We start from the raw sequence: 23,724 nt of genomic DNA on the forward strand, positions 1-23,724 counted from the left end.
AGACCGCTAGGGGTAATATAAAAGTCGCTTAGGTATAATATAAAAAGTATATTAACTACTACTAGTACCCGGACGATTTAAAACTAAAAAACTAGGTCTTTATTAATACTTCGTATTAAAAATCCGCTAATATAAATAAACTATAGTAGTTATAAGCCGGGCTATAGCCTATCGTTAGTGCTAAATAGGGAGGTATATAAATTATAAAACTACTAATAAATAACTAAATATACCTAGTTTTTTATTTAAATAAACTAAAAAAGGCCGCTAATAACCTATTACCTAAGTAAAACTAAGACTTATTATTATTAATTATTAATAATAATAGCGAACCGGAGTACGAGGTTTTAGAAATCGTTAAATTATATTTATATAAAAGAAAACTATAGTATTAAGTAAATTGAAAAAAGTACGATATGGATCTAACTTAATATAACGTAAAGAGCTTTAAGTATATATTAATAGCGCTCTAAGCGTTCTATTACTAATACTTAATTACTAAGGGCCCGCTATAGAACTTAAATATATAAATAAAAGCTACCGTAACTAGTAATTTATTACTACCGAAGGACGACGATAATATAATAATAATAATTATAACTATAAATTTACTAAAATAAGAGGTAATTTAGAAGTTTATTTTTTAGTACTACGAATAGCGCCCTCTAGTATAGAGGGGGGGGTAATATTATAATAATAAGTACTAAGTATTACGGCTAGCTAGTCGTAATAAGTATATTAGCAGAAGTTAAGGCTACGAGTACTAAGTAAATAGTATTATAATTATAAATAGCTTCCCTAAAGCTATATTTATAAGTCGTAAAGTAAGTAAGGCTTTAGTAATTAATCGTAGTCTTATTAAAAGGGGTTCTTAATAAAAATAACTAAAAGCGATCGTAAGATTTAATATTAAGTTAATTATTAAAAAAGCTATAAAAAGTCTATTCTTAAGCCTAGCTTAAGTCTATACTATATATAAGTTTTATTTTTAAATATATTTTTTATTTATATATTTACTTAACGGGCTCCGTATTTTAAAAGGACGGGGTCCGTATTCTTAGTATATAGACCTTTTTATTTCTTATTATTACGTAACTTATCTTATAGTTCTTTTATTTTATAAACGTTACTTTATATTCTTATATTCCTATATATATAATATATTATAACCGCTATAAGCCTACGGGGCAGGCCCTAGTTTTAGTTATATATATTAAGTTATAATATTAGGTCTCTTTTTTAAAGGTCTAGTTCTATAAACCTATAAATAGGTTATTTATTCCTAAGTTAGGGATTCGTTAAGTATATTTTTTTTAAAATATACTAATACGATATTAAGTTATATTAAAAAACGTTTATCGAATAACTCTATTTCTAAGCTTTATTTAGCTTATAACGACGTATTTAATCGTTTTAATTCTAACGACATAATACTTTATACTCGATATTTCCGCGCAAAATGCGCATGTTATATAATTAAGGGGTCGAAGACTTACTAAAATTATAAAAATCTAAAGCGTCTTTATAATAGTCTTATTATTATATTAAGTCGTAAGTATTATTATAGCCTTATTATTCGTAGTTATTAATATTTTCGTAATAAAAAAGCTAAGTAACTAGTATTAAGATCTAAAATAAAAAGAGGAGGAGGTTAGTAATACCTTACTTAATCTCTATATAGAGCTTGCTTAGATTTAGTCCGAGATTATAAAAGTAGCTAGCCGTTTAGCTCGTATTTAGACTATTTAAAAATAAATAAAGGAGTAATATATTAAGACCTTTATTTAAAGTATATAAAAATTAAAAAAAAAATCGCGTTCTTCTTATATTAAATACTTATAAATAGTAAATAATAAGCAATTTTTAAGTAGTAAGTATTTCTAATAATATTAATTAGACTTTTTTTAGGATTAATAATAAGTTCGCTTCCCTAAGGCCGTTAGTATTAAACGCCGACGTTCTTAAGTATTATAATAATCTTATAAGAGTTTTTAAAAATATTAGAGGTTCGTAATAGGTTCTTATATATTTTCTTTATATCTATAGCCCTTTTATTTAATAAAGTATTCTTTTTTATTATTTTTTATTTTATAGTTAATAATTCTTTTAACTTCGTATTCTAATTAGTTTAGTTTAATAATAATATAATCTTCTATATATAAACTTTTTAATATAAGCTCGAGTAATAAAATATAAAAAACGGGATAGTATCGTATCGTATTTAGTAATCTTAGCTCGTAATTAATTAATAAGACTTTTTTAATAATTTTAAAAGGTCTAAGTTTTTTATAATCTAATTTATTACTTAGTCATTTCGTTTTAATATTATAATAAAAGAAATAAGTACTATCCCCCTCTTTTAAAAATAGTCCTCTAATCCTTAATTTATCCGCGTTCTTTTTTATACATTATCGTATAAACTCGAGGTTTAATAAAGCTTATTTATAAATCTTTTTAAGTTTACTTACGTTTATTATAGCTTTTATAGCTTATAGTCCTTATCGTACTTCTCTATATACTATTAACTAAAATCCGTAATTAAAATAAAATAGAGATTTTTTTATACTTTCGCTAACTATATTATTATATATAAACTAAGTTATTAATAAAAATACTACTTAATTATCCTAGTTATAGTTTATATAATAATAAAAGTATATCTTAAGGATCTAATTAATCCTTTTTATTTATCTATCGGTTTATAAATAAAATAATATCGATAGTTTATAGTTTATACTAAGTTACGAAATTAGAAATTTCTAAAACTTTAAAATAAATAGCTTATTTTTATTAAAGATAATTTCTTTTAGTAAACTATAGTTCGAAAATATAACCTTAATAAATACATATACTAAGTCTTTTATAGTATTTAATTCTTTATAGGGAATAAAATATACGAACTTAGTAAGTTAATCGACTATAACTAAAATACTATTATATTATACTTTAGTAAATAGTTCTTTAGACTTTAGTAGTTTAATAATAAAGTCTTATATAATTAATTAATATACTTCCGTTAGTAATTATAATAGTTATAGTTCGCTATAAAGTTTATATAAGCTATTCTTACTTTTCTTATAGGTCGCATAGTCCTTAATTATTTTTATAATTTTAGTACGTATAATAAATTTATTATAATACTAGCGAATCCGTTTTTACGTTTTAGTAATTCCTTAATAACTATATACCGGTATATTATAAATTTTTATAATAAGCTTAGGGGTTATTTTTCTAATTAAGCTAGTATTAATCCTTTTAGCTATTATAAAGAGCTTTGTAATTAGTATAAAGCTACTATCTTTTTCCTATTTAAAAATAACTTATATTTTTTTAAGGACTACGACTTCGTAATTAGGTCTTTTATTAAGAGCATTTACCCTACTATTTTCTAAACCCTTTTAATAAATAATTTAGAAATTAAATTTAAATAGGAATTCGCTCTATTTAACTCATTGTTTATTTAGGTTCTTATTTGTTATAAAGTTTATAAGGTTCTTATAGTCTATATAAATTATAACTTCGTACTTAGTTCTAAATAACTATAACCTTTATTTTTAAAATACTTCGATAATAACTATTAGTTCCTTATTATAAATTTACTAATTTAATTCTATTTTATAAAATACCTTAAAATAAAAGTAATATAAATAAAGCTTTTTTTACTTATCTCGTTATCCTAAGACCGCTCTTATAGTAAAATCTAAGGCGTTAGTTTTAATTTTAAAAGGTTTTTAAGGGTCTAGGATTATAATAACTAGTTTAGAAACGACTATATTCTTAATTTTAATAAATACTTTTTTATACTTAGGATCCTAAATAAAGGGGGTATCCTTTTATATTAAGTTATTAAGAGGTCTAATTATATTAATATAGTTTTTAAAGAATTATTAATAAAAATTAACGAATTTTAAAAATCCTTATACGTCTTTAATATTTTATAATATAAGCTAGTCCCTAACTACTTTTATTTTTAATACTTATATATAGATTTATCTTAATATAATAATATATTTAAAAAAGTCTACTTTTTATATATAGAACTTATATTTAAAGGGTTTAGTATATAGCTTAATATCTTAGAACTTTTAAAATACTATATAAATATACTTTTTATATATTTTAAAATTAGAAGAGAAGATAAGAATATTATTAATATAAATAATAATAAAGATATTAACGTATTCCCGGAGTACGTAGTTAATTATTATTTAAAAAGTTACTAGAGCGTTAGTAAGTCTAAAGGGTATAATAAAGTACTTAAAGAGTCCTTTACGAATTCAGAATACTATTTTCTATTTATTTCCTTTTTTAATCCAAATCTAATTAAATACTTCTTTAAGATCTATAATAATAAACTAATTAGCTCCGTAAAATAAATCTCTAAGCTTAGTAATAAATAATAAAGGGTAGTAATTCTTTTTTATAATTTTATTAAGTTTTTTATAGTTAATAACTAGTTTTCGTTTCTTTACTCCTTTTTTTAATACGAAGAATAAGGGTAATTTTATAAGAGAATTTAATAGTTAAATAAGTCCTTTTTTAAGTTTCTTATTAATTTATTTATTAAGATATTCCTATTCTTCTTAATTTATTAAATATATTAAAAAGAACCTAAGTTACATTCTTTTTTTAAATTTAATTTCTATATCCTAACTATTATATTTTAATAATTCTATTTCTTTAAGTTTTATAAATAGTTTTATATATATTTAGTACTCCTTGAGTATAGTTTAGAATTATTACGATCCTTAATCGTTAATATTAGTTATAAACTTCTTAGAGCTTTTTACTATTTTAATAAAAACTATATATTATATTTATTCTCGTTTTTTAGGAGTTTTTAAAAATCCGTTTAAACCCTTTTTTTTTTTAAGTCGTTTAGTAACTAGATTTTCTTAGAGGACCTAGTTAGTAATCTAATTTATCTATAAGTTATACTTTTATAACTACGAGATTTTTAAAATAACGTTAATATTTCCGATCTTTATAATATCGTATTATAATTATTTTTATTAATTATTAATATATATTAAGAAGTATATAGTCTCTTAATTAATATATTTATAATTATAATTAACTTATTCTCCTTTTACCGTTTATAATTAGTATAATTTATTCTTATATACTTATAATAAGTTAAGTTTATTTATTATTCTTAATAAAATATAGGTTTTATATACGCTATTATTAATAATAACGTCTAATTTTTATTTATAAATATTAAAATTAACTCGTAAGTATGCGTCGTTACGTTATATAATTATATATAAAAACTTTTTTTTTATTTTCGCCTCTCGTCGTTCTTTTATAATTAGCTTTTTTAGTTTTTTATTATTTATTTTTTTAAACGGGTTTTTTATTTATATTTCTTTTAATACTCTCTCTAGGCCTTAGCTTTTTTAATATAGTAAATCTAATATTAATCGTATTTATAGTCTTTTTATTTTATATATTCGCTATTAAAGTACTTTATAAAAAAGTTAGGGTTTAGTCTAAATATAGCTCTATTACTATTGTTAAAGCTTAGTAACGTCTAGCTAAGTAATTAATTTTTTATATAGATATCTTTCTAGCACGTATAGCTTTAACGAGGTAATGCGGGATATTCTTATACAGAATATGAAAAGTGAATATTCATATAGAAGCAAGAATATATAAATATAGGGGATATAAGCGTATATAAAAGAGGTTTTTGTAGTAAAGAGAGTAATATAGTTGAATTACTATATGAGAAGTTGCTTGCTTAACGAAAGGTCTAGGTAGGTAAATACACGCCTATATATAGGCATAAAAACCTCCTACTAGAATATTCCATTGCTTATTAATTATGATATAATTAATAAGCGTATACGTAAGTGAATGCGTAATCGTAGTACGTAATTCCGCCTCGAGTAAATTCCAAATTATTCAGTTACTTTCCAGTACTTTCCATTGCTCACGTAAGCTTATATAAGCAGTATTGCTTACATAATCAATACCTATAATAATCTACAGAAATCGTAGATTAATATGGTATATAGTTTTCTTACGTAATATTGATAATAAGGCGAATAATAAGGTAAACAAAGTTACCTTCGTAACAATCTTTAATAAGCTTATTATTACGTCTTCGTAAATAAAAGCGACTATTTTATTTATATATAAGGTACTAAAAGTATTTATTATTTAGGCATTCTACTTAAAATAATTCCTTATAAAAGGGGTCTTCGGGGTTAAGTAAAAAGTAGTTTTTATTTATATAGGGGGTTATTATAACCTTTTTACGTTCTCTAGTTCTATAGAACTAAATAACTTAGTTATGTTTAAATAAATAAATATATTTATACTATAATTTATCGTCGTCCTCTTTAAAGCTAGTATCGTTAATATTAAGTAGTACTTTATAATCGATTTTTATTTAAGTACGTTATTAAGTAATATTACGAGGTTCGTCCGAATTATAAAATAATTCTATTTTATTAAAATAAAAAGAACTAGTTCTTATTTTAATATTTTCTTTTTTAATTTTAAAATTAATTCTTTTTTTATTAGTAATTCCGAAGTTAAGAGTCGGTTTCTTAAGTACTTTAATTTTATTTTTATATACAAAGTTTTTAAGCTATTCTTTAACTTTATAAATAAATTTCTTATTAACGTTTACTCGTCGTATTATATAAATAGACTTAGTTAATATTTTATTTAAATCGAGTTCTCTTTAGAACTTAATAAGTTATTTTTAATTTATATTATCTCGTTATATTATATATATAAAGCTATTTATAATTCCTTTTATATTAGGTCCTCTTTTTTTAAGCTTAAAGAGCTACTCTTTTATATTAGCTAGGAGTTTTTATTTAATTCGTTCTTTAAAGAGGTTAAGCATATTTTTCGTAATAAGGTCCGTTTTACCCTTCTCTTTTATATTTTTATAAATTTAAAAAAGTATAATAAGGCATTCGATATTATTCTCTTTAAGAATATAGGGTCAATAGGCGAGTATCCTTTTTTTCTTTATTACTACCGCTAGAGTTTTAATAAATAGTAAGGTAGATTGTTTATTACTTTTAGGTTATTTAGAATACTATCTTATTTATTTTTTACTATTTTAGTAAGTAAAATAGCCGTTATTATAATAAGCTATTTATAAAAGTTATTTATAAAGAACCTCCTTATTTATAATATTAACTCGCTTTTTTAAAATAAGTTAGTATTAAATATGCTTAGGTTATTAATAGTCTCTAGCTATATATCCTAGCTTATTATAGTTATAGTATTTAAGGTCCTTTTTTTATTAAAGTTATTCTTTTTTAATAACGCTAAGGTCTATTAGTTTACTATAATACCTAGTTATAATAGTCGTTAATTTATACTTACGTTTATTATTAAGCTTAGATTAGTTATTTTAAGCGTTTTACTCTTTTTATTTAAAGCGTCGTTCATAAAATCGATTATTAATTTTAATAGTTATATCGATATAATTATAGAGTTTATTAAGCTAGTCTTATTAAAAAAGGTCGTTTTTAACTTCTTTTTTTAAGCTATAATAAAAGGCTATTATAAGTACTTTATTACCCTAATTAAGCTTAGAGGTAATTTATCTAAATTTAAACGTATACTTACTAACTAATCCTTTTTATATAAGGGTTATAAGCCTTTATTTAGTAATTCGTTTTTTATTAGGGTTACTAAAGGTTTCCTTAAGTCTTTTTTCGAACTTATTATAGTTATTAAAGATTTTTCTAATATCTTTGTTCTAAATATTACGTTCGTTCTTAAAGTAGTCTTTTATAAAGGGTTCGAACTAAGTAAGGGTATCTTTTTTAAAAAATAAAGCTATATAATAAACCTTATTAGCTTTAATAATAAAAAAGGTCTTATAATAGTATAAATAGGCCCTAGTTTAAGTAAAGAATTTTTAAAAAGTATCCGGGGACCCGTTATAAAGTTCTAGTTTAGAGTACTTAGTTCTAAGTACTAAAAGAGGTCGGGGTATTATAAACTAAGTATAAAATTACTTATTTTTATTTTTAAGTTTAAGTATTATATTATATAGTTACTAAATAGTAAGTACGGCTACTTTAGTAAGCTACGCCGTACTATGATTATTAATAGTTAATATATTCGTACTATTTAGTTAGTTTTTTAAAAAGTAAACTTATTAAATAGAAGTAATTAAAATGTTATAGCTAATTAGTCGTAATAAGTATATTAATAGAAATTAAGGCTACGAGTACTAAGTAAATAGTATTATAATTATAAATAGCTTCCCTAAAGCTATGTTTATAAGTTATAAAATAAGTAAGGCTTTAGTAATTAATTGTAGTTTTATTAAAAAGGGTTCTTAATAAAAATAGCTAAAAGCGATCGTAAGATTTAATATTAAGTTAATTATTAAAAAAGCTATAAAAAGTCTATTTTTAAGCCTAGCTTAAGTTTATACTATATATAAGTCTTATTCCTAAATATATCCTTTATTTATATATTTACTTAACGGGCCCTATATTTTAAATATACGGGCTCCGTATTTTAAAAAGACGGGGTCCGTATCCTTAGTATACGGACCTTTTTATTTTTTATTATTACGTAACTTATTTTATAATCTTTCTATTCCGTAGGAGTTACTTTATATTCTTATACTCCTATATATATAATATATTATAGCCGCTATAAGCCTACGGGGTAGGCCCTGGTCTTAGTTATGTATATTAAGTCGTAATACTAGGGCCCTATAGGCCCTATAGCTTAGCCTTAAGCTATAAAACTAAGCTCTTAATAATTATATAACGAGCTAAACCGCTAAGCCTAAAGGGCTAGCTTATTAGTTTTTACTTACTATTCTGTTTTTTCTTTTTTTATATTAAGTTTTTAATTAATTAGGTTAATATAGTAGCGTTCTAACTTACCTTAAAATCCCTTTTATAATAGTTATAGCGAGTACTAGGGCGCTTAAGTTAAAAAAACTAGCGGTTAATTTAAGTACCTCTTTTAAATAAGAGCCCTTTGCGTTTAAATACGAGGAAGTTACTAAATATATAAAAGTAGTACCCCTTTAGGGTCCGGTCCGCCTTATTGGGGCTATCTTCGCCTTTATAAGTAAGCTAGTTTATTAGAGTTAATATCGAGTGTCTTTATTACGTAATAAATTTTATAACTAATAATAGCCGGCCGTAGCTATTACTAAATACTAATAATCCCGCTATAATATATTAATCGCCCTCCGAATAACTAAAAACTACCCCCTACTTTTTACCTTATTTAATAACTCTAGAATATCCCTTTTAGTCTTTCTTAACCTACTCTTATACTACGTTTTTAAAGTATTAATAATACTCTAAAGTTAGTTAGATATTTTAAAGCTATTATATTATATAAGCTAGGCGCTTATTAAGGTAATAGCTATATTAATATATATCTTTCTAATCTTTAAGTTAATAATATCTAATCCGTATTCCTTAAGACGGCCGTATTATAGTTCGGGGTCCTTTAGTATAATACTTATAAAATCGAACTTTTAGTTATTAAGGAAGCCCTAGGGGTTAATAATAACTACGTATCTCGGTATTTTAATAATACATATTTAAAGTAGATAATTTAATAGCGATAGTAATAGCGATAGTAATAGGGCAATAGTAATAGGGTAATAATAATAGGGTAATAGTAATAGGGTAATAGTAATAAATAATAAGGGAAATAGCGTTTTTCGATTTTAATAAAAGAAACGAAGTAACGAATATGTATATATATATACGAGTCAAAGTTAAAAGTATATAAATATTAATAGTAAGAAAGTTAGTATTATTCTTAACGATAGTAATAAGGGTATTTCCGATATTATACTATTATAAGTTATTATTACCTAGAGGGTAATAAACTTAGCTAAGTAAGCGGCTTATAAAGTAGTAGCGTTAAGTACTTAATATTGCCGTTAATAATCCGTAGTTATAAACTTTATAAGAGGGAAAGTTAAAAAGTTAGAAAATTTAAAAAAATTAGTCTATTAAGATAGTAGGAGTATCTATTAATACTATGTATTAATACTATATAATCGATATTAAGAACCGCCCGAGTAACTAGTAAAGGCAGAATAAAAAAACAAATATAAAAGTAGTACTTATATTAATATTATTATTATTAATAATACCTCTAGTACTAAGTAAGGCTACTTCTACTTAACGAGGCCTTAAGATTATATATAATTTTAATATATATAAGCTTAATATAAAGATATAGCGGGGGTATTAATAAGCTATTACTAATAAAGTAATTAACGTAATTAATAATAATATAATTAATCTTATAGGGGCTCCTCGGCTACTAACGCTTATAAAATTACGATTTTAATTAATTAATAATCTTACGTAATTAGACGTATTATAAGATCTAGTCAACGAGAATTATACTTATAATATTAATCTTATAATAAAAAGTAAGATAAATAGACTTATTAATAAGTATGAGGCTAAAGTAGAGGACGAGGCTAAAGTAGAAGAAGTTACTAAATTACGAGCTATAGGCTATATAAAGTAATTAATAGTTAATTAGGTAGTTAATTAGGCTAATTTATTAATTACCGTACTTTTTACTAAAATAATTTAATTAACTATAAGTTAATTAACGGCCTCTAATTAGCCTAACCTATTTAAATACTAACTACGTAAAGCCTAGTTTACGCATATACCCGAGACCGGCGGTTATATAGCAGCCGTAGCTATACTTAGTGGTAGAATAGCGGCAGCTGGTGGTAGAATATTATCGCCCTTTTTTTCTCCTTTTGCCATAGCATCCGAAGTCCGACTAGAGTTTTGCTACTGATTGATGGATAGATTGATAGATGATTGATTAGATTGTTCTATATTCCACCAGCTTGGCATCGGCGGGGTTACTTTTGACGCAACTCCCGAGATTTACGGCGATACGGAGAGATACAATCCTGGACCGAGGAGTTACGGATATTCTGCTTATTGCGTATGAGCAGGCAAGAAAACGTCACTTTTCATCTCAACGACGTGCGTGTCGATTCCGTCCCGTTCGGCATGCCTCTTTTGTGTCTAGACCCTGAACTCCCACGGATACGGGCGGCATTCAGTCTCTCGATATGCACGCCATCAAGCTCGCGAGTTTCAACCCCACGCTCGCGACCCCTCCTCTTCTTTGAGCTTCGTCACTGACGGCAGGCGGCAGAAGACGGCATGGCGTAACCATGGGGCATCCAAGACTATCTTGAACTGTTTCTCTGGTTCTTTTCTTCAACTTTCTGGGTCATCTGCCGCTATCCTGCTATCTGCAAAGCGCCCGCCCATCAAGGTGAGCCGAGCAGCCGCGCGCTCATGAGAACCCCTCGGGCCCCCTCGTCACTCACCTTGATGGGTGTGATCCTCGGTGGTCTAAATCACCGAGCCAAAGTGGAAAATCGGTTCCCGATAGCTTGGAATTTCAAAGCTACAAGAAAAATCCAACCCTTCTCTTGCGTTTGGAGATTGTCATTGGTTGTCGTACGCGTTGCTGACGGTGTTTGCCTACCTTAGTTCGGGGTCCTCGCTTACAAGCTGAAAGGGGCCGCCGTTGAAAAGGGCTGAAGCTGAAGCTAAAGCCAAAATCGACGAAAATTTCTGCTTCAGCCCTCGTCCCCCCGTACGAACAACCGGCGAAAGCTCTTTTGCCTCTCTCGGCCAGATACACACCAATCGCTTCCACATCCCATCCCACGCATCCATTGAACACACCGTGACTGCCCAGGCCACACCGGGCAGGGTCGGATACTTTCGGGATTGTTGAAAGAGTAATACCCCACGGGCTGGTGGGGTTTGTCGACCCTCCTTGACAGGAACCCAGAACCCTTTGGACGCCGTCCCGACGAGCACCACGAGAGACAGGGGTGGGTGGAAAGGAAGCTATCATGCAAGATAACGCCATTTGAGCCTCTGAGAGGTTCGCGAACCGCACTCGCGTCTGCCTGTCTCGTCTCAAGGAGAAACCACCCCCCCCCCCCCCCTTCCCCCGGTTCAAGTCCTTTTTAGCCCAAAGTCCAGAACATCGCGTAAACGAGGACCTGAGAGGAGTTGGAGGGGCGCGCGCGCGGCCGTACTGTACGCAAAAGTCGAAAAGTCGCAGCAAACCAACGAGAGACGAAAGAACCATGCTTTCCGATTATCGGACATCCTCAACCTGGCCCACGGGAAACGCTCTCATTAGCCTCTTCGCACTTTGTCCCCCCTTTTTCCCACGCCCGAAGCTTTTCCACATGAGGCTCAAGAGGCTAGAGCTATCCCGTCTGCGGGTACTGGGGCCGAACCGGCCTCGGACTGTCTTCGGGCCAACGTAAAAACAGACGACAATGGACGGGCATCGTGGGCCAGCCACACTGGGCACACGGGTGGGCGCGAAAGACGATCTCTGGTTCGCACAATGGGGAAGGGAAAAAATTGACTGCACACCAAACGAACGGCTCCCGATGAGTCTTATCTATGGAGCATCATTCCATGCGGGCGGGCGGGAAGCGGAGGCTTGCGGAGGATAGTGTGCGGACGAACCCAACCGCAAGAAGCTCGTCGCATCCAAAAGTCGAAAATGCCCCCCCTCCCCCCTTGTTCCTCGCATGGGATGATCTTCCAACCCGCTAACCCTTTTTTATCACTTTCTGGGGTCCATCCATATCGTGGGAGAGAAGATCGTGGGGACCCTGATTGTTCATAGCTTTGACAGTAGCTTTTTACCCGCGGACATCGAGGGTGAGAAGAGACCTCTGTCTTCTTTCTCTCCTACCTGCATGGCCTTGCCCTTGCTGCTGCGGCAGCAGCAGGGCCTGCGGCCGCCCGCCCGCCTCCACGTTTCCACGCATCGGACGGATATCTTGCCCCATCCGCCGGGTGCTTTTTGACTCGGATACGGCAAATGCTTGAGGGTCGGTGACGATGCATTCGTCCCGATGAGCTGTTTAATCCGCGGCCTAGGGTCATTCCCATTTCTTCTCACAATGGTGCGCGTCGGATGCTGCATGGCACTTGATAATGACTCGATTTTGGGGGTTTTCTGATTTTCTGTATTATTATGTCCATTACTATTGCATTATGGTCATGAAGTAAGCCCTCCTCGTTATTATGTCCTCCTCCTTAGTAGCTGGTTCCATTTTGTTCATGAAGGTATTGTTCGTTTTCCTTCCTCATTATGTCCAATTAGTTCCCTTTGTTCCAAGACCGTTTTCCTCCTCATGAATCGGTTGCCTTGTCGTTATCCAAAAGTATGTACGATGAAGTTGAAAATTTGAGCTGTGAAGCAGAAGCCTGCCCAATGATGTGTTGTGGCCGAGTAGGTAGGCTTCTCATGCGGTGTTGTAGTACATGTCAATCTCCTTGATCTTGAAGATGGCATCGGCGGCGGGGGGACCGGCGCTCCAGCCCTTGTCGCCGTTGGCCCAGTTGTTGAAGACCCAGGGGCCGGCCTGCGTGGGCACGCTCTGGGTGGTCTGCCAGGTCTGGATGCCGTCGACGAAGAAGCGGACGACGCCGGGCATCCAGTCGATGCGGTACTCGTGCTCCGTGGCGGTCGGGTTCGTGGGGGGCAGGACGGAGAGCCAGGACTTGGGGGAGGACTTGCTCGTGGCCTGGTTCGCGAACCAGACCTGGCGCTTGCCGGCGTTGCTCTGGGAATTTGCGTCGGAGACCCACTCAATGTCGGTCTCTTGGTTGTCGTTCTTGTAGAAGAAGATACCTGTTGATGCTGTGTTAGTCTCGAAAGAGTGTTTGATGATGATGGCAAGATCTGTTGAAGGGGGCAGGCTTACCATTGCAGACACCAGCGGGCTCGGAGAAGACGGCGACGGTCCGGACAGAGGCGTACTTGATGTTCTGGGCCACGGTGACGACCTCGCCAGACTTGTAGGGCTTGGACTTTTGGCCGCCGTCGACCTTGAGGTTGAGGTAGCCGCCGTTAATGTAGGCGTTCTGCGTGACGAAGACGTGCGTGTCGCTGACGGGGTAGCCGCTCACGCGCAGGCCGTCGGGCACCTTGGCGCCGTTGGCGAGCTTGCTAAAGTCCCAGTAGAGCCTGTTGGCGAAGGAGACGCTGCCGACGGTGAAGATGTTCTTGACGGCCGTGATCTTTGACGAGCGCTGAGGCACCGGGGCGGGAGCCGCGGAGGCGCAGACGGCCAGGAGGGCTGTCACGATGAGGGAAGCGCGGCGAGCCATTTTAGTTTGTTGATGTCGATTAGATATTAGAGACCGGTTGTGAGGATAGGATGGTAAACCTTAGTGAAAAGGTCTTGTTGGTCTTGTTGATGAGGAGGATGTTTGTTGTGTGAGAGAGTTGAGGCTGTCTGGTCTAGCCAAAACCTTCACCATGGCATCCGGGACGAGACGTTTACTTATACCATTCTGGAGTTTAATGTTTGTCTGTCTTCCTTCCCTTGCGAGAACATAATCTTGCTCTGTATCCCGTTGTTTTGCCCATATGCACTGCCGTTCTACACGCAGAACGGCATGCACCCCGCGTGGAGGACCTACCGAGAAAGCCACGCTCGACGCTTGTCAAAGCCGCCGGTCTACGCCGCGACGGCCGTAGGGGCCAGATTCTCACAAGCGTCTCGCGGCAGTGGCTTTCGGTGGCTTGATGGGGCTCTTTGGATGGGTTGTTTCCCGGTTCGCCGGAATAGGGCTGGTATAGATGTGATGGGCGGAGGGACTAACAGGATTTTCTCTTCACTCGCTCTCTTTACCGCGCCATGATACTCGATAGCTAGAGGCATAATAATGAGGACGAAATGCTCCTGGTTATGAGTTTCTGTTCGCTTGAGCGTGAGGTTCATAGAGCAATGATAGAATTATGAGGAGCGTGACAGACAATCAGAGAAATTAGAAACATCCTTCATAAAGGTGCAACGGCTTCGTTGAGCTTTGTGACCAAAATGACCATGACCATACTAGCAACTTCAAATGCCTACCACAGTATCATTGAGCCTCTCTGCAGTATTTTCCAAGCGCTTGGTAAGGTTATGGGTCAAGGTTGTCCAGGCCTCTGGGCTAAGCGGGACGTGGCGTCGCGTGTCTTTCGCATGCGGCTCACGGCAATTGAGATCCGTGCCTCTGCTCTAGGCGGCCGCGGTCGATGCGGGTGCGACCTGAGCTTTGGGACGGGACTTCGATATTGAACCACTACAGTCTACAGGGAACGACGGCGGGATCGGGTCCTGTGTTGGGCGTTCTGGTTTTCCTTGGGTGGTGTTGTTGGTTTTGGTGGCGACCAAAAAACACAGCCAGCTTCGGAGTCGACAAGAAGCCAAGGCCACCTAGAGGTCAAGTCCATGACATGTAGGTTATGTTGAGCTAAAGAGCTTAAAGAGCTCAAGAGCTAAAGAACCCAAGGGGGATTAAAGTCGTTCGTACCCCGTTTTTTCTGTCTTCGGCCGGGATCTGTATAGGCATAGTATGGTGTCTTGGCTGTTGGTGAGCTGCTCGAGCGACCTTTTCTGAATCCGGTACCTTTTGCTACCGAATGCGGTTTTGCGAACCTCGTCAGCATCGTGAGGGGTTCAAAGAGAACGACTATGGCGGTTGAGAGGGGAGGAGTCTTGACGAGGAACAAACGGGAGATGTCTCTGCCCACATGCCGTTGAGACATTCTCACTTTGATCTCTTCCCTGTCCCCATGCCCACCGCCCCCTCGGAGAGATACCACCGTGGTCGTTGAGACATTGGCACAAAAGAGTGCGGGCAGTGTTCCTGGCTTGACAATGGAAGACTCTGGGCCACACCGTCAGTCAACGCACATCCCGACGTCGAGCGCCTCTGGGCACTCTGGACCCTGCAGAAATTGATTGTCCTTCCCACTGAGACACATTGGGGGTCTTCTCCTCCCGCTCTCGCCGGTGCGGCTTGAGCCCAGGTCCCCCTCCCTCCTTCGGTATTACATCATACATAGGCGCAAGGAGGCTTTTCGACTAGAGGTATTCCGTATTAGCTCGCGGGACTGTCAACCCATTTTCTTTCCCTTCCGGATCTGCCAATGGAAATTTTTTGTCCATGTGGGAGGAGGGAGATCTGCCGATGGAGGGGCTAGGAGGAAAGATCCAGACTCAGGCAGTGGGATAGGGTAGTGGGAAAGATGTATTTTGCACTGGTTTTTACCCATCATGGAATATGCCGTTTACTCGTTGTGCTATTCTCTCCGATCTACGCTAGTCGACTCTGCAAAGCGAACGCCCCATCGGAACGTTATGACGAAATGCTTTCTCAACTGACTTAACGTGGTGATCGGCTTAACTTGCAGTCGTCGCCCGTCGCTTAGAGTAGAGCGCATACTAAGGAAGAGATTTCATCCTGTTCCCGGCCGAATGGTAAATGGACGTGCTGGGCTGACGGCACTACATCTCTTGGCTACATGGGACGGCTCTATTCCTAACGTTAGCCAGTCCGAAGTTTACTGCACAACCCGTCACTATCACAGATCTTCTCTTTAGGATCGTCCATATCGATAATTCAAAACAACGTGAACAAGTGGATGCGGCAGTTGGTCGGTAGATCCAGGTCGAAGTTAGTCACCAAAGTAAAGTAGTGTTCCGTCCGTCCAAAGCAGCAAAGTAGCTCCGTGACTTGGCCCCGCCCTTCCGGCCGGCCCCGGGAAGGGGGGGGGGGAGGGTTCCAGGATCAGCGTTCAACTTGTCCATCCCCCGTCCACTCACCCATGTTGAACAGCTCCCTTCCATTAGAGCTCCAACAAAACCTTTGCGAACCAACAACTACCCAGACTTAAGAGCACAGACTTCACCGAGCTCGGTGGATCAAAGATCTCAGCCCCTCCCGGGCAAGACGATTGAGTCACAGGCACAGCGAGCTGTCCGATATCGCTCTCGTTTATTGAAGCATCGCTGCGCTGGTCACCTGCAGATCACGAGTGCGATATCGGGATGCCTCTTCTCCAACGTCTAGAGTCTGCAGAGTCACGAGTCGGATAGAGGAGGGTTCAGAAACCGTTGTGTAACTGTGAGGTAAAAGTATATCTGTATGGATACAGGAAGCAGCAAAGACTGGTGACAACGGAAATCGTTTTTTCGGCACCGAGGTGCACATGGCCGCCCTCCCACCCTCTCCTCCCCGATGGTTACACAGCATCGTGGGGACCCTCTCACACCTGTCTCTATCCACGCGCGCCAAGAGGACCTAAATACAAGCTCCTGGAAGCCACGGTCATGGTTCGTTGCTGAGGAGTTTTGACTTCTGCGCTATGCTACATGTACACTCGATGCCTGCCTGCGGTGATGGAACTCATGGGGGCCTTGGGGGCCATCGGGTTTTTTGATGTATTAAACTTTCACGGCATATGCGCAGCGCAACGAAGGAATCCCTGACGACCTTGATGAGTGTACGCTTCGTGCACGTGTATATACACAGAGCCACAGTGATAGAGAGGAATATGGACTCGTGAAGAGACAGCAATGGGCGGACAACGGTGCGCTGCGGCTGATGAGCCGATCATGACATGGACTCATCACATCACCCGGACCCTTCTTAGGATCGGGGGCAAGATCCTAGAGTCTGCTTGGTAGAGGATAGTCATTGCTCGGCGCCCCCCTCCGCCTGCCGGCATTGCATGGGTTGGTGGTCTCTCAGGGTCCAGAGGAGTTCCGCATGCGGACAAGTCACGCGACCTTGACTCATATTGATGTGATCTTGGCAAAATTCATTCACGGGCTAGAGCCTAGAGGCCACAACGCGTCGAACGTTGCGGGCGCTGCTGTTGTAATGCGGTGTAACTATCTCTCTTGGGCATGGATGTCATGGAGTTACACGAACCGGATCAGCGGACTGACAACGATCGAAATTTCGCGGAATCCTTATCACATTCTGAACCTTGATGGCTCCGAACCCTGATGGTTAAGGTGTCTGCTAGGTACCTTGAGAAATTACTGAAATTCGCGTGATCATAATTCCATACCATCAACTCCAAGTGGGAATAGTGCCAGTAACAAGAATGAACAAACCAAAGAGGCAAACGCTAGACTCCTTCGACAGTACCACTATCCCATTCGCCTCCATCTCTGGCTCGGTATCATCGCTGACAGACCAGGCTTCAGGCTAACTACAAAGAAACAGAATAACCCACGCGCCTGCAAAAACCAAACTCATCTGTTATAGTACGTCTGATGTTCCTGCCTCGTACTCATCTCCGCACGATCATCCGGGTCCGCACTGAGCTCCTGCGGCTCCTGCGGCGGCGGCTCGTGCCGTACCTCGGCCGCCGTCGGCTGCGGTGTCTTCTGGTCGCCCCTCGCCGGCGTGTACTCGGGCAACGGCGGGCTCACCCCGGTGGCGACCTGCACCATGCTCACCTGCGGCATCCACATGTTGCCGTGGGCGTCGTACTGCGGCCGATTTAGCAGCGTCGTCGTCTCAGGGAAGTACGCCTGCTGCGGCGGGTACGACGCCGTGGACGATATGTTTGTGAGCGTCGTCGTGCCCGCGAGAGCCGCTGGTGTAGTCGTGTATGACGGCTCGGAAGGCAGCTCTATCGGCGGGCCCATGTGCGGCGGCACCGTGTGCGCGGACATTGGGTGCGGTGATTGCGGATGTGCGGACAGGGGAGGAGGCGTGAATGGAGAAGGTCCGTATGGTGGTGAGTAAGGCGATGCCGCGGGTGGTGACCACGCTTCTGACATGCTCTGGGCGTGATATACGTGGCTTGGTCCTGGCGGCGATGCTCCGGTGTGGAATCGGTCTGACCGACGCTTACGGACCAGGAAGAAGCATCCCAAGGCGATGGCGCCAACTAGAACTGCAGCTCCTATCGCGATGCCAATGATGGCACCTGTAGATAGGCCTCCTGTGGGAGCAGGAGTACCGGTACTGCCGACATCTCTCGTCGGCGTACGGCTCGGAATACTGGCCGTGAGCGTGATGAGGAGGCTGACGTCGGTGTAGTCGAAACCAGCCGCCGGTGCAGTTTTTGTAGCGCCGCCGTTGCCGTTGCCTCCTACTACGGCAATGACTTCGTCCGGTACGGCGTATGTTGTCTTGTTGGGCTTGTATAACTCCCAGACAACCTTGCCGGCATTCTGTTTCCCGAGGTCCGCGTTGTGGGTTCCCCACTGCCCGGGTGAATCGCAGTCTTGGGAGAGCGGAAACGTGCCACCCGAGATGATCATTTGCGCACGGCCAGGTACGATGTTGCAGGACATTGAATGGTGAGGGTAGTCTCCTGTCCCGTTGCGGCCGATGGGGTACATCTTGATCCAGGTAAAGGTTGGGATCGAGAGGATGTAGAGATCGTCGAATCCCGCGCCCAGCACGCCTGGAACATTGGCGCCGCCGTACATATAGCTGGAATATGTGTGAGATGGGTTGCAAATAGTGAGTATGGACATGAAGCAATGTACTCACATATTGTAGGACGACTGGTCTCCTGCCCAAGTTACGCCCGCGCAGAATCGTCGTCGCATTCCAGGAACATCACCTGAGGCTTTCTGCGTGTACCACTTGCTGCTGAGCACGTCGTATATGAATATCTGGTCCATGGGCTGGCCAATGGTAGAACTTCCATTGCCAGCCAGATCCTGTATGCCCCCAAAGTAGATGAGCATTCCGCCGTCTCCCGCGGGGATGTAATGCAGGCTGCCCTCGGCGCGTCGTACATTGTCAGGACTTTGTAGGTGTCAGTATCATGTGCATTCGCTTGACCAAGGTTTCTCTCCTTACCCAGTGTTGTTGGCAAAGCTATTGGTATCCATGGTGTATCTCACCAAGCCGGTCGTTGCGACTGGCGGACCAGTGCCCCATCCAGGAACGGAGGCGTTGCTCAACCATCCACCATAGTAATATGCTTCGCCGCGCGTATCGACCGAGACTCCCGCGCCGTAGCTAACCTTTGATATCGAAGCCCCCGTACGAGATGGGCCGAAAGAATCCCATTGATTATTCAGGATATCATAGCCGTATAGGTTGAAGGGCATGGGCGATTCCCCTGCATTGCGTTCCCCGCCAAACAGATAGAGTCGCTTGTTGACATTGTCAGACCAAAGGGCACCGCCGGCGACGTTAGGAATTGATCCATTCTTGGAGAGATTGGCGTAAAGGGGGGGCATCCCCGAAGCCGTAGATGAAGACAGATCTTGGTATAGAAGCCATGTATCTGAACAGGGTGTTAGTGGGAACTGAATGTTGCCATTGGATGAAAAAGGAGACGGGACTGCAGGTGTGATTTTTGAGGTGATATACTTGAGTAGTTGGCTGGAAAAGATGAAAGTGGATTCCAATTCACAAGGCCGCCATCGATAAAGAGCTTGTTATCGACGACAGCGGTCTGGTGCCCAAAGCGACGGCAAAAGTCGTTGACCGGATCATTCTGCGCCAAAGTTGATGCCGGGAGCAAGGCCAGGGCCAAAACCGTCAACAAGGGGCTAGAGAATGCCATTCTGTGCGGTGATCCGCGATCCGTGTTATCTTCCCGCCAGCGGTATGTCGATCCTGATCTATCCGCGGACCAGGTTCCTGGTGATACTCGACCCTCAGTCGGAAAGGGTCATGCGCATAACGTGTGAAGATGAGCAAAGGGAGTGGACAGTCGGCTAATTGAGAGTTGATTGATCGAGATCTCCCACTTTGATGTATGTCTCGGAAGGTGGAAGTGAACTACTTGACGACTGCAAGGCAATGATCGTCTGGTTTGATACCTTGGTCTAAACAGTGGAATGTGATAAAATTACGGAATTTCTAAAAAGTTGAGATGAAGAAAATGGAAAGAAGGTAACGTAACGATGGTAGATCAGTCTTGACAGGACATTGACTATCACTTCATTCGAGGACGAAGGACGAAGGGAAAAGGAAAGTTCAAACAAAGACAAGAACGGGGGAGGGGCCTCTCGAAGAATGGGAAAGATAGAGAAAACAGAGTTTGGGCTTGTCAACATATCGGGCTTGTTGACAAGCACCAGCGGCAGCGTCAGAGACATTTCTGATCTGCAGCGTCCGGACCAGGCCGGATCCAGACGAGCTGGCGGGGGCTCCGTTCCAGACCAGAGGCGGACGGGTGAGGGAGCTGGACTCCTAGTCCGAGGTCTGAAGCGCCACGCATCGAGATGGTTCGCTTTGCCACGTACCTGTTGCTCTGGTCTCCTGCTGAAGTTCAATCCAGAGGTAGAGCAGATCATGCCTGAGCTTACGAGGCTTTGCGGTAACCCCAGGGCGGTTCCTTTGGTGGGCTCGCCTCTTGTTTTGGTTGCATTTTCATGGTGTATAAAATACCAAAGTTGGAAATACCACTTAGAGCGTGCTATTCTGTGTTGAAATTATTCGCAACCTTTACCCTTGGCGAGACGGAGACAGCTTACAGGTATCAACTATGGTGAGCCAGTGGATGCCGGGCACGCCGGATTTACAGAAGAACTCCATGGCTCCTGCTGACATACAGCACTGATCCATCATCTGCTAGAAAACTGATGCAGAAGCATGGCGAAATGTAGCGTATCGGAGACAATGGAGAGTGGCAGCACCAGCTTGACACGAACACGGCGGAGGATGTTATGTGCAGTTAGACGGAATAGGGAAGCGCTTGAGCTTGGCTTGTCCTGACTTGGACTGTAGACCCAATGGGCTGGCAGGATTAGCGGGACTTGGTTCAGCTTGCTCGAGACTAGTCTCCTCTGGGCTGGAAACTTCAGCAAGCCACATGGCATTTGAGTCCGCGTTCGCATGCAGGCATGACAGGGCTGAATGGGGAGAGGCGCTGTCAAAGGAGGCTTGCGGATTCGTATGTTAGCTAGGCATCATGTGAGAGTAGAGGTGCTGGCATACAATAAGCAAGTCATCGTGCAAAGCAGACGTAAAGGGTACGCGTCTTGGCCCACGTGGGGTGTTATGCAGCACAGCAATGAAGTTGAGTAATTGAAGTTGAGTAATTGAAGTTGAAATTTGCGGGGATTGATATATATCTCCACCGCTTCCCAACCTCGATGTTGGTCTGACTTCTCTCAGCCCACTCAATGTTTGTACAGTATACATCCATGACTTAGGGACCTGCTTATTTCAGGTAGCCCTAACTTTGTTCCGCCAAGACATGAGGTGTCCTATGCATAGACGGAGGGTATTTTGGGGCGGAAGCAACGCGATGTAACAACACCGCCAACTGTTCCTTCAACCCTTCGTCCTCCGGATGGTGATGCGCAACGACCTTGAAGGAAGCAGCGCTGTCCTCCCCCAAACCCTCTCCGAGTAGACGGCGAACTATGTCTCCAGAACGGTCCACATCTGGGAAGCGCCTCTTGTTGTCCCAACATCGAATAAGCGCCTTGACCGCAGTCTTGACATCAGAAGCAGATGAGCCCTCACCAACCCAGTGACCCTCTTTCAGCCCAAGCTTGAGATATCTCGATACTGCCGGCAGCTGAAACGCCTTGGCCGAGATGATCAGGCAGATACCACAGAGACCAGGACTAATAGGTAGACCATGCTGTCTCTGGAGAGCAAAGATGCTGTTGATAAAGGGAAGGAGGTCGACGAAGGGCCGTAACCTGGGTGGCTTGGTGAGGAGCCGAGATAACACAAAAGCAATATCCCGATCCGCGTTGTGAATGAGCTGAAACCCCTTCTCCCCATGCTGAAGTAGAAACTGCAGGTAGCGCTGAAGGCTCTGGAGATCTTCCAGTCGTCGAATAAATGCTCGAGTTTCCCGTTGGCGCTTTAGTGGTAAAGAAGCCGTGGTGGGCCTTCGTTGGAGCAACCAGCTCAAGAAGTTCTTATCGTCTCGAAGCGAGGTCAATGGAATTGCGTTCTTCGAAGCAACCGACTTCAGATCACACCAAGCATCATTCTGATGTGGTTTTTCCTCCGTTAGGCGATTCTGGGTTTGCGGACCGACTCGCGAGTCGCCTTTCAGAGCGGCCGTCATAATGTCGAGATCTGTGACCTGCCAGTGCTGATACCAAGGATGGCTGACGCTGACCTTGGCAAACTTTTCGCTGTCACGCTGGCGTTCATACTCAAAGTGCTTGATCCGTTGCCACGTGGCGTCGACAATGGAGTTCTGCTCCCATTTCTTCCTCTGAGTCTGCATCTCATCTTTATCGTACGGCCGTGCGATTGGGTTGTCCCAGCTGTCCAGGTCGAGAACCACCTCTGGCACCTCGAAGGGCCGCCATGAGTATGGGACTAGCGGTTCTGCCGGCCTCTTCTTTTCGTGAACACGCGGCCGTTGTAGCCGAACCAGCGATGGCGCCGTAGTGTGCAAGCAGGCAGTTGCACTTCTGCGAGAGACGCCTGCGGCTCTCAGTGGCCGCATGGCTGAGGTGTACGGTGAATTACTCTCCGATAAGCTTCGGTCACCTTCAGAGGCTATTCACGGACACGCGAGCGTTGCTCAGAAAAGTCGTCTGATCCTGGGGAGCCGCATACTGAGAGGGGGCGCGTCGAGGTAACGAGATGCAAGGGCACTCTCGGCGCAGGGGTGTTGGGGCAACGACAGGGATGACCCGGCCGCACAGCCACGGGTGTTTCTTGCAGGAGTCCGTTACCCGTATGGATCCTGCGGGGGAACGGTGGTGGGCCGATCTATTCTTCCGACCTTCAGCCACATATGCCATACCCATCAGCCACATGGGTCGATAAGGCACCTAGACTGTGGTGGCGGTACCTATCGGAGAAACGTCGGTCGAGTCGCACTTGAACATCCATTATGGTCCCCCAATGAGATCCCACTTCTTCGTCACTTTACTTCACATCACCATACAACCACCAAAATCATACATCGCGATTCCTGAACAAC

At 40.1% G+C, this 23,724-nt stretch overlaps 5 protein-coding genes across 5 annotated transcripts; 2 read left to right on the forward strand and 3 right to left on the reverse strand.

Annotated features, from left to right (window-relative positions):
• Positions 1–10,946: 10,946 nt before the first annotated feature.
• Positions 10,947–12,496, forward strand: CLUP02_03970 (uncharacterized protein; the record flags this gene model as incomplete). Its single annotated transcript, XM_049282987.1, has 7 exons — positions 10,947–10,985; positions 11,032–11,283; positions 11,312–11,471; positions 11,570–11,730; positions 11,812–11,854; positions 11,997–12,256; positions 12,308–12,496. 7 exons carry the CDS (start codon positions 10,947–10,949, stop codon positions 12,494–12,496), a joined length of 1,104 nt encoding a protein of 367 aa, XP_049140130.1.
• A 113-nt stretch (positions 12,497–12,609) lies between these two features.
• CLUP02_03971 (uncharacterized protein) lies at positions 12,610–12,975 on the reverse strand (the record flags this gene model as incomplete). The annotated part of the gene is made up of 2 exons (XM_049282988.1): positions 12,610–12,658; positions 12,701–12,975. 2 exons carry the CDS (start codon positions 12,973–12,975, stop codon positions 12,610–12,612), a joined length of 324 nt encoding a protein of 107 aa, XP_049140131.1.
• Positions 12,976–13,141: 166 nt separating this feature from the next.
• CLUP02_03972 (uncharacterized protein) lies at positions 13,142–14,165 on the reverse strand (the record flags this gene model as incomplete). The annotated part of the gene is made up of 3 exons (XM_049282989.1): positions 13,142–13,259; positions 13,317–13,686; positions 13,760–14,165. The coding sequence occupies 3 exons, from the start codon at positions 14,163–14,165 to the stop codon at positions 13,142–13,144; spliced, it is 894 nt and encodes a 297-aa protein (XP_049140132.1).
• A 153-nt stretch (positions 14,166–14,318) lies between these two features.
• CLUP02_03973 (uncharacterized protein) lies at positions 14,319–14,702 on the forward strand (the record flags this gene model as incomplete). Its single annotated transcript, XM_049282990.1, has 1 exon — positions 14,319–14,702. A coding segment is annotated over one exon (384 nt), but the record flags the coding sequence as incomplete, so codon positions are not given.
• A 3,392-nt stretch (positions 14,703–18,094) lies between these two features.
• Positions 18,095–23,241, reverse strand: CLUP02_03974 (cell wall anchored protein; the record flags this gene model as incomplete). The annotated part of the gene is made up of 7 exons (XM_049282991.1): positions 18,095–19,289; positions 19,350–19,610; positions 19,665–20,097; positions 20,184–20,456; positions 21,065–21,156; positions 21,502–21,703; positions 22,005–23,241. 7 exons carry the CDS (start codon positions 23,239–23,241, stop codon positions 18,095–18,097), a joined length of 3,693 nt encoding a protein of 1,230 aa, XP_049140134.1.
• Between the last annotated feature and the right edge of the window lie 483 nt (positions 23,242–23,724).

Source organism: Colletotrichum lupini, chromosome 2 (genome assembly GCF_023278565.1).
Source record: "Colletotrichum lupini chromosome 2, complete sequence".
NCBI lineage: Eukaryota > Fungi > Ascomycota > Sordariomycetes > Glomerellales > Glomerellaceae > Colletotrichum > Colletotrichum lupini.